Source organism: Triticum aestivum, chromosome 7B (assembly GCF_018294505.1).
Source record: "Triticum aestivum cultivar Chinese Spring chromosome 7B, IWGSC CS RefSeq v2.1, whole genome shotgun sequence".
Lineage (NCBI taxonomy): Eukaryota > Viridiplantae > Streptophyta > Magnoliopsida > Poales > Poaceae > Triticum > Triticum aestivum.
In genome coordinates this window covers 233,325,852-233,335,695 of record NC_057813.1, presented here as the reverse complement: position 1 = coordinate 233,335,695, position 9,844 = coordinate 233,325,852, and the positions used below count along the sequence as shown (strand labels likewise).

At 48.3% G+C, this 9,844-nt stretch overlaps 1 protein-coding gene across 1 annotated transcript; it reads right to left on the bottom strand.

Moving 5' to 3' along the window:
* Window positions 1-4,964: 4,964 nt before the first annotated feature.
* Window positions 4,965-8,948, bottom strand: LOC123156752 (NAC domain-containing protein 83). Its single transcript, XM_044574928.1, has 3 exons — window positions 8,424-8,948; window positions 8,029-8,315; window positions 4,965-5,585 (listed from the first exon to the last, which is right to left on the bottom strand). The coding sequence occupies exons 1-3, from the start codon at window positions 8,620-8,622 to the stop codon at window positions 5,364-5,366; spliced, it is 708 nt and encodes a 235-aa protein (XP_044430863.1). The 5' UTR covers window positions 8,623-8,948; the 3' UTR covers window positions 4,965-5,363.
* Window positions 8,949-9,844: the final 896 nt, after the last annotated feature.

Genomic DNA, 9,844 nt, shown 5'->3' with positions numbered 1-9,844 from the left:
CGCCTATGGCCACCTCGAGAAGGCCCCAACCAAAGCTCTCTAACCATGCCACGACAAGCTCCCATGACGCCAAGTCCATGGCTATCGGTGCCGAACTAACCAATGACGTAGCAGCGTAACGACCACCATCACTGCCCACAGCACCCCGCGAGTAAAGCCCACAGTCGCAACTTGAACCGAGCTCACCCTCACCTAAGGTTACTAAATCTTATTAATAAGAGCATAAAGACTTTCATTCTAGTATTTAAAAAAAAATCAAGCTTGCGACTGGAGTGAAAACGTAACAAGGTAGCCGTATTGAAAGATACGGTTGGATCACCTCATGTCGCATAAAAAGGAAGTCTACACATGAGATTTCTTTTTTTCTTTTTGATTTTTTAAGCCCTATCTATACCTCAGTCCTACGAAAAAGAGAAGGGGTTGGCAAGAGAGAACCATATTTGAAATTAATAATTCACGAGGACTTTATGAGAATTTAAAAGTCCGACAATACTTTTGTTTAGTGAGCGTTCAAATCCCTCTGTTTTCGTTTTTCTTAATTCGTCAACGTTAAGGACCACAATTTTGGATCCTAAATTAAGAAAATAAAGAAGCGAATTTTCAAATGACAACCCCAATCTACATCGGGCCCAGATCTGGCCTGTCCGAGCACAAACCCTAAATCAAAGCCATCACAGCAACACGCATGGACGGCACTACATGTACCTTCCTAACCTTGTGTGCCACCCACTCTATCCCAGGAGAAGGGACAACGCCACCTCGAACCTACACCATGTGTAGGGTCTCGGTTGTCCCACTACGGCAGTCGTCTCCGCCGCTCCAACCCACATCAGCATCCCAATGCCTGACCACGGGCTAAAGAACTACTACAGCCGTAAGTCGTCGCCGGGGGGAGGGGCAGCATCTCCCGAGCCTTGTCGTCGCAGCCCGTGCCGCCTATCAACTGGATCAGGTTGACACACACCTAGGCACAAGCCCGCCAAGCATGTTGCCCGTCAGCCTACAGCCTGCTCTGCACGCCGCCGTTGCACCACAACATCGTTGCGCCATAGCGCCCAACACCTGTGTCACACCTTGCCACAGAAAAGCCGACCCATGTCGCCTCGGCCCCTCATGCATGAGTGGACACCGAGGCCACATCTCTGCCGGTGCTGGTCGGGATTTGCCAGGCCGCGCCCCTTTGGCCGTGGCTAGGGAGGAGAGTGGGATGGGAGGGGAAAGTTCTTCTTTTTTATCTCGGTCTTCCCAATATATTAACTAGTGAAACAGGATTTGCGTGGTTCAACATTATACTTCCCCATTCTGTTTTGTTGGATTTTTTTTTTTCGAATAGGCACAAGCATGCGTATCATTCATTAAAGGAGAGGGGAAAAGACTCCCCAAAGTCTTAATTACATGAGATATTTACATGCCTGTTTTCCGACACCACCCACACCCTCACGGCTCACTATCTCCTATGTTACTTCCTCCCACCCGGCTACCTCTACCCCATCCATCTCTCTTCCAGCGCCCTTCTGGAACAGCCCCGCCTTATCCCACAACGTGGCCTCCTCCGTAATTCTCTACTGTACTCTTGATAAGGAGGGCGTAGCTCCGTTGAATACAATGTCATTCCTATGCCTCCAGATCATCCACATTACCAAGAGGCATTTCGCTCTCCTCGCTTTCCTGTTGTGCCCAGCAGATTCTTGTCGGAGACACCAAGCCCTTAGCTCCTCCCAAACTAGTGGCTCCAAACCTGGACTACCGGTGATCAGCCCCAACCAATGCCAGATTTGCCTTGCAATCACACACCCTAGCATGAGGTGCTCGATGGTTTCCTCCTCTTGGTCGCAAAGGGGGTAGGCGCTTTGATGAGGTAGGCCTTGTCTAGCCAACTGATCCGAGGTCCAGCACCTGTTTTTTAACGCTAACCACGTGAAGAAGTGGCAACGGAGAGGTGCCCGTGAACTCCAAGTAAACTCGGCCTCCGGCGAAACTTGAAGACCCGAGAACCTCGCCGCATACGCCGACCTCGCCGAGAACTGACCGTTGCTCTCCCAACTCCACCGTGCCGTGTCATCAACTCCATCAATGAGCTGCACCTCATCTAATCTGGCCCACAGCCCCAAGAACTGCAACAGTGCCTCTGCCGAGAGCTCCGGGCCAATGGTCGTCACCCACCTGTTGTTGTCGAGCGCATCTGAGACCGTCAAAAACCTTCTTGCCCTCCGAGGACTTCTGTCATAAATCAATGGTGCTAGATCCCGTAAGCGGGAGCCATCCAACCATTTATGTTCCTAGAACAAGGTGGATTTTCCATCACCCAAAGTTGTAACTGCCGCTGCTTGCACCAAAGCCTCCGACTCCACCGAAACGCTGATTGGAAACTCTACCCATGGTCTTCCTTTGTCAAACTTCTGCATCCACGACCATCTCGCTTGAAGAGCCTTATTGAGCCACTTCAAGTTCGCCAATCCTAGGCCACCTGCCCACTTGGGCCTGCACACCATTTCCCATGATATTGAGCAGTTGCCTCCGCAGGCCTCCTTCTTACCACACCACAAGAAACCACGGCAAATCTTAGATAGCGCAGAAATTGTCTTTGCAGGCAAATCCAACGCCAGCATGGAGTGCACAGGGATAGCACACAACACCGAATGGATGAGCAGCATGCGGCTACTCTTTGGGAGTAGGGAGGCCTTCCACAAAGGTAGCGCATCCCCAACCTTGTCTACCAGATCCTGGAGCTGCGCCGCCGTTGGCTTCCTCAGGGTTAAAGGGAGGCCGAGGTATCTGCACGGAAACGTGCCAGCAGAGCAGCCCAAGGTGCTCACCACCAAATCACTCTCTTCCGTCGAGCATCTAATCGGAATAGCCAAGCTTTTGCTGCAATTCACCACCAATCCCGAGGCCTGACCAAAAAGCCTCAGAATAGCACCACAAGTCCGTGTTTCCAATTCATTGGGCTTGAGAAAGGCGACCACGTCGTCAGCAAACATGGAAACTCGTTGTTTTAGCCCCGAACGTGCCAACGGCGCCAGGAGCCCCCTTTCCATTGCAAACTAGAAAAGAGCTCGCAGTGGCTCCATGCACAAGATGAAGAGCATAGGTGAAAGGGGGTCTCCTTGCCTGAAGCCTTGGCATGGCAAGATCGGCCTACCAGGCATGCCATTAACCGTGATCCTTGTGGAGGAGGTTGCCAACAGTCCACACATCCACGTAATCCATTTGGCTCCGAATCCCAATGTCTGCAACACTTGAAGAAAAAAAGGCCACTGGATTGTATCGAAAGCTTTCGTGATGTCCAGTTTAAGAAGGACTGATGGGTGCTTCAACCCATGCAATCTCCTAGCTGTGCATCGCACCAACATAAAATTGTCATGTAGCGATCTGCCACGCACAAATGCACTCTGGTGGTGCCCCACCATCCTCAGCAGGTCAACCGCAAGCCTGGATGCCAAAATTTTGTCGAAGATCTTCATTGGTCCACTTATAAGGCTCACCGGTCTAAAATCTTTCACATCCACCGCTCCCTGGATCTTGGGGAGGAGGGAAACTAGCGCCTTATTAATAGACGCCAACCCTCTCATGTCACCCGCATGGAACTGCCGCAGGGCCTTCATAAAATCATGCTTGATGATGTGCCAGCATGAAACAAAGAAACGGCCAGTGAAAACGTCCGGGCCAGGTGCCTTGTCCAACGACATTTCTTTAATAATCTTCTCGACCTCCTCATCCTCAAACGGGGCCTCGAGGTGCGCAAGGTCCATATAAGGGAGATCCAGCACGTCCAAGTTGATCGATGTCAGCCGCTGAGCCGAGACACCGAACAATGCATCGTAGTAGTCATCCACCACCTTCGCTATGCTCTCCTGCCTAGTGTAAAGTACCCCCTCGTGTCTCAAAGAAGTAATCACATTCTTCTTTTACCTGTATCTTGCCTGCCGCTGGAAGAAAGCCGTGTTTGCCTCCCCCTCTTTAAGCTGCCAAATCCGTGAACGCTGCCTCGCAATGGATCTCTCAAGCGAACAGAGTCCAAGTAGCTCCCTCTTCAGTAACTTCCTCAAGCCATGCTCGTTATCCGCCAGCTGGCGCGAGTCTGCAGCCTTGTCCAGCCGACCAATGATCTCCATCGCCAAGGAAATTTGAAGCTTAACATTTCCAATCCACTTGTCACTCCACCTTTGCAAAGCTTTGGCCATCGCATGAAGTTTGTTATCCAGGGCCAAGAAAAGGTTTCCTTTCGACGGTACTGCATTCCATGCCTCCTGAACTACATCCAAAAAGCCCTCGGCCTTCGGCCAGAAGCTTTCGAACTTAAAATGCTTGCCCACGTGAAAATCCGCGTCCAAATCCACAAAGAGGGGGGAATGATCCGAGACTGCCGTGCCAAGAGCCGTCAACAAGTTCCGCATGGAAAGATGTCCTCCCAGGTGTTGGTAACGAAAATGGGATCAATTTTCTCTAGGGTGGGGTTTCTCCTAGGCTGTTTTGTTGGAATAGGTACATATAAATATTATCATGTATGTTTGTATGTCATGTGACACGTGAAGGTTAGGTATCATGCTGCTTTTCTCTAATTTGGGCGTATGTAAGCGGCATCGATGCTCTCCAGCTTACATGTACATCTGTACGCACAACGTGATAAAATATAGCCGACCATTGCACATGCATGACAGCAACCCTTTTTGGCCAAGACACAACTTTTACGTAAAAAATATTTTGTTCGCTCGAGACACAAGTATTTAAATAAAGATGAACTTGTAACATGTAAGCAACTGACCTCAAATTGAGAACCACTTCAATTATTAGTCAACTATCAAGAGTTAACCCCTACGGTCAAATTTATGCTAGTACTAATTAGCCCTACAATTTTCGCTATATCATGCATCTTGTGTCTCATGACATGATAGCGGCGAGTATAGTTTGCGATCAGAGCCGAGAGGTCGGTCCAGAGTAAGCAACAACTTGAGACTGAAACATGGCAGTAAAAACGAGAAGGCTTTCACTTTTTCTTCCTTGAAGAAATTTCACGTACAGCTCGCAGGTTATTACACATGCATGCAGTGGTCACTGCGTGCTGCATCTCTGCTACGTATACATACACATATCACATATGCATGGTACATCTGCTACTAATCAGAGGAGGCTTTCTTAATTAACTAAACACCCAATGCCTGGTTGCTGACTTGCTTCTCGCTACATCATCACACTGCATTACATATTACACGGAGAAAGAGAGCAAAGAGATGGAGAGAAAAACAAATGTTGGAGCAAGAAAAGGACACATCATTTCTTTCCCCTGGTTCGTAATCTGCCTAGCTAAGCTAGCTAGTCAGTGTCTCTTGGAGAGGCAGTAGGCAGCAGCTTTGCTTGGCTTCTCAGCTGCTGACCTCTTCCTGCAGGTCTGAGGAGCTGCCGCCGCTTGTGACGCAGCTGGAAGACGACGACGATGGCGATGGTGGCATCGGTGGCATCGTGCGGTGCGCGTCGGTGCCGTGGATGCCCGGCGTTTGTCTGTTGAACGACGACGACGATCTGTCCCTTTGGAAGATCCGGCACACTACCCACTCTTGTGTTCCAGCCTCAGCCAAGCAGCAACCCTGCAAGTTGCGACGAGCGTCTTAGTTAAGCACACCTTTTCCGTTCCAGCAACAACAATTGATGGCAAAGATGCAATGCAAGCATGCAGCACAAGGAAAAAAAAGAATCCGATGCAAAGGAAAATAACGTAGTAAATGACAATACTACTACTCGTGGGCTAGACTGAAAAAACGACGCTCTTACTAAAAGAACCAGTGAGTGTTTCGTTCTGGGATTGGAGGAACATTAGGGTCTTTACCTTTCATGGCAATATTGGATTAACAACGTTTTAGGAGTAAAAAACAGAAGAAATAGTACTTCTAACCTAGCACTATAATTTTCTGGTTAAAAGTATGGGAGTACCTAGAACTCATCTAGATGAGATATAATTTGGTCACATTCACTTTGAAAACAAGAACAAATACAACCCCCATCACACACGCATCTTATAGCATCATATCCAATGGCTATAAAAGGTGAATGAGACCAAATTATATCTCATCTAGATGAGTTCTAGCAAAACTGTAAAAGTATCACTTCTACTAGTTCTCAATCCAAACAATAATACCATATTCCTTTCCTATGGTTCGCTTTTGCCTCCATTTCAAAAAAAAAATGTCGGAAATGCACTCACTGACAGCAGCCTATCTTGAACGGAATCCTAATCCAACGAACTAACGGAACCCAGTTACATCGGCGATTCAATATTCCTAACGAACACTCCAGATTGCTGCGCCAAACACTGGAATCAAAAGAGATTGCCACAGACCACCACGAATTAATCCTATATATCCACATTATTACTGCAACCAAACGCTACATTGATTTTGAATGGATTGGCGACCCTAGCTCTGGCCCCGGCCAGGCACTCACTGTTGAGGTACGACTTGCGAACGAACAGCAAGTGCAATTCGCGTCCACGCACACTTTTCAGCTAGAAGCCAATCTCTCATTCCATTACCAAACAGGATTTTTATTCATGTAGATGAGCATTGACAGTAGGCCACACTGTGCAGACCGAGCGACGAGAAGATGCAACAGTTCTTTGACGAAACATCTCTTGCAACAGTAGTGGCCACGGAATTGTTGTGCGCAGTTGGACTGTGGACACCTAGCTAGCCCCCTCTTTTTTTTCCTTTCCGGATACAAGGAGGATGCATGCCACATATAAATGCTTCTCTGTATCTAGCAAGCTTTCACTATCAGTCACCGGTAAATTACTACTCAACTAACTCAGCGGCCGGTGATGGTGTATATGTAAATATGGTCGAGCAACTAACTTCTTGTTGAGGGCCGGGCTAGGCTACATGTATTTGCAGGTTAGCTAATTAATCCCGACAATAAGATCTCATCAACGGATTCTCAACAGGCCGGGCCAGAGCTAGCATCTAGGACAGCGTTAAGTACAACCAACCACCTCTCCGTATCAGCATAAATTGCAACGGCGACCACTACCATCCCAAGCAATTTAATTACAACAGGATCGATCCGTCCATCCATCCATATATTGGTCAGGTCAAATAATTGGCAGTTTTGCAAGTTGTCACAGTTTGATGAACTATCTTGCTTGCAGGTATATGTATCTAGCTAGCGGAGATGCCTATGTGTCCTATATATGTAGCTACTAGTACTTACCTACTCTATGTAACTAGCTTAATTAAACACTGTTAGTTAGTATTAATCTCGGCAAGAGTGGTTATGTCAACTGTGAACTTTATGTAAGCTGGTTAATTAGGTTACGCTAATTCTGACATCATGGGCGCCGTATATATGAGTTAAGTAGGAGTAGTTGGTAACTGTCGATACAATCAAAGTTAAGCTGAAAAGACAGCTCCGTGCCAAGGTTGAACATGTACGCATGATCCTGCTAGCTACTAGTTAACTAGCTAAGTAATATACCCCGGGAAAAAAACCGTCTGAAACGCAGGAATTTTACAGGAGATTCGTGAGAACTCCAGCATAACTGTTCAATTACATACGTCAGCAATCTGAAAAAACTGACCTAATCTAAGCAAAACCTGAGGTATGGATACTAACAGTGAAAGCCTAAACATAAAATTATACTCCGTTCCTAAATGTAAGTCTTTTTAGATTAGGCTTTGCTTAGATTAGTCTTTTTATTGAAGTATTTGCTTAGATTAGGCTTTCACTGTAAACCTTAGCAGGAATTTTATTCAAGTTATATAGCAGCTTCAATTATCAGTACTAGTTTAATTGTACTCTATCAGTTTATGCTTTGCAACTGATGGAGCTGTCATCCAAAGCTAAGGATTGGAGATTAGAGTAGCACTACTAACACGCAGCTGCAGCAGTGCAGTTGAACAAGTACAAGAACATCATTCGGAAGGAGAAAAAACTATAATTGACACAGTACATGCAGCAAGAACAAATTAATGGCAATCAATTAAATCAAGTTGCATCTAATAATTCAGCAATCAAGGAGGATTATTAGTTAGTGCTCACATTCTTGTGGTGATGCGGCAGGGCGAGGCGGTACTCGTGCATGACCCAGCCGATCTGCGCTGGCGCCGGCGGCGCCTTGGAGCCCTTGCCCTTGCCACGTCGGGGGACGAAGGCCAGGAACTTCTTGACGCCAACGAGGTGGCTCCGGCCGCACCGGGACACCACCACCGGCCTCTCCCTCGCGCTCGCGGGCTTCCAGCACCCGCTCGCCGTCGTGGTCCTGCCACCCCTCTTGGCGCCGGCGGCCGGCCGGACCGCAAAGTAGTACTTCTCCCCCTCTCTCGCGCCTGGAAACGAGTCAAACGGCAGCTTTCAGTATAGTACATGTAACACATCGTATGGCTAGCAGTGTCGTCGTCGGCGGCGGCCGTGTTTGTGCTGCGTGCGTGGCGTACCGGGGATGTCCCAGGGGTCGAGGCTGTAGAGGTTGTGGACATCGGAGATGACAGCAGCTGGGAGCGGGAGGGCAAGGGCCTTTCGGCGGAGGTACTGCACAACCAGCTCCTCGTCTGTAGGGCGGAAGCGGAACCCGGGCGGCAGCTGCCTCAGCACCTCCTGGCCGCCCTGCCTCACCATCACCGGCGTCCTCTCCATGGCTGCCGCTGACCACCTGGCAACAGCTTGTAATAGCACGCACAAACTAGCTCAGCTCAGTGGCTCGAGCACGTATGTACGAACTAATAGCCGCACTAGCTAGGTGTAGCTTGTAGTTCACAGGGACGTCCTTGCACGGTAGTGGTAAAGGGAGCAGGGCAGGCCGCAGCTTCCTATCTCACTTTGCAAGTGCAAAGTGGCGCCCATGGGTCGTGCATTTGCTTGGAATGTTCATGGCGACTTGCAGAGAGAGACAGAGAGAGGGAGAGGGTGTAGACTACGGAGAGAGAGATGGGGGGATTGTAGTAGGGAGGGGGAGTGGGGAAAAGGGCGCGGGGTGTTTATATAGAGATCGGCTGCGGGAGGCGTGAAGTTTACTCCATCGTCGCCGTCGTCTGCGGCTCGCCTGCTGGCGGACGTGTGGCCTAGCTCGGTGCCTTCTCCGATTTGACAAGCGCGCCGGTTTATTGCCCTTTCGATTCCTTCTGGAAATTCTCCAGCAAGTTACAGTGCCTGTGCCCCTGTTACGCGGCAACGCAAGCAACGAGGTTAACTGCCCGCTTCAGATTCCGCCAACTTCGTTTTCGTCAAATAGCACCCGTCAGTGGAGTGTGACTGATTGCCGTGATTTCGGTTTTCAGTTTCATCCTTGGCTGATTTTTTTCTTTCTTTTGGTTTCAGGATGACTGAAATCCAACAGAAGCTTAGGATAATTCATGACTTGGCGGATTTCCCTCTTTACCTCATTTTTGTAACTTTGTGACATGTCTTAGCCGTGAGAATTATACCGAGTGAACTTTTTTTTTAACCTTGAACTGCAGAACAATCGTTCTAGAACAAGTTACGTACAAAAAATCAAAAGAAACAGAAAAACAACAGCCTAGGGCTCAACCAATTCCAGCTTTAGGGAAAATTCTCCTAAGAACTTTCTGTTAATTTTGTGAGTGATACGCAGCAGATCCTCGTTGAGTAGGTGTCTCCAAGCAGTGACAGTAGGAGCTCTTTGCTTGAAAATTTTAGAGTTCCTCCGAGTCTAGATATTCCAACATCCTATGATGATAATGCAGAGGGCAAAAGAGTTTGGCAGACTTTGCATTGTGAAGAGAACATTGTCTAATAAGGAAATGCCCCTATTTCTTGAGAAGCATATAGTGTCCACAATGCGAAAGCAAAAGAACGATCCGAGAAGAGATGCAATGATGTTTCTTTTGATGGCAAGGTG

Excerpts from the sequence above, each read along its gene's own strand:
- LOC123156752 (XM_044574928.1), bottom strand. The coding sequence starts at position 8,622 with ATGGAGAGGACGCCGGTGATGGTGAGGCAGGGCGGCCAGGAGGTGCTG. Across the intron at positions 8,316-8,423 it reads CGACCCCTGGGACATCCCCG|GCGCGAGAGAGGGGGAGAAG; the intron begins GTACGCCACGCA and ends ACTCGTTTCCAG. Across the intron at positions 5,586-8,028 it reads TGCCGCATCACCACAAGAAT|GGTTGCTGCTTGGCTGAGGC; the intron begins GTGAGCACTAAC and ends CGCAACTTGCAG.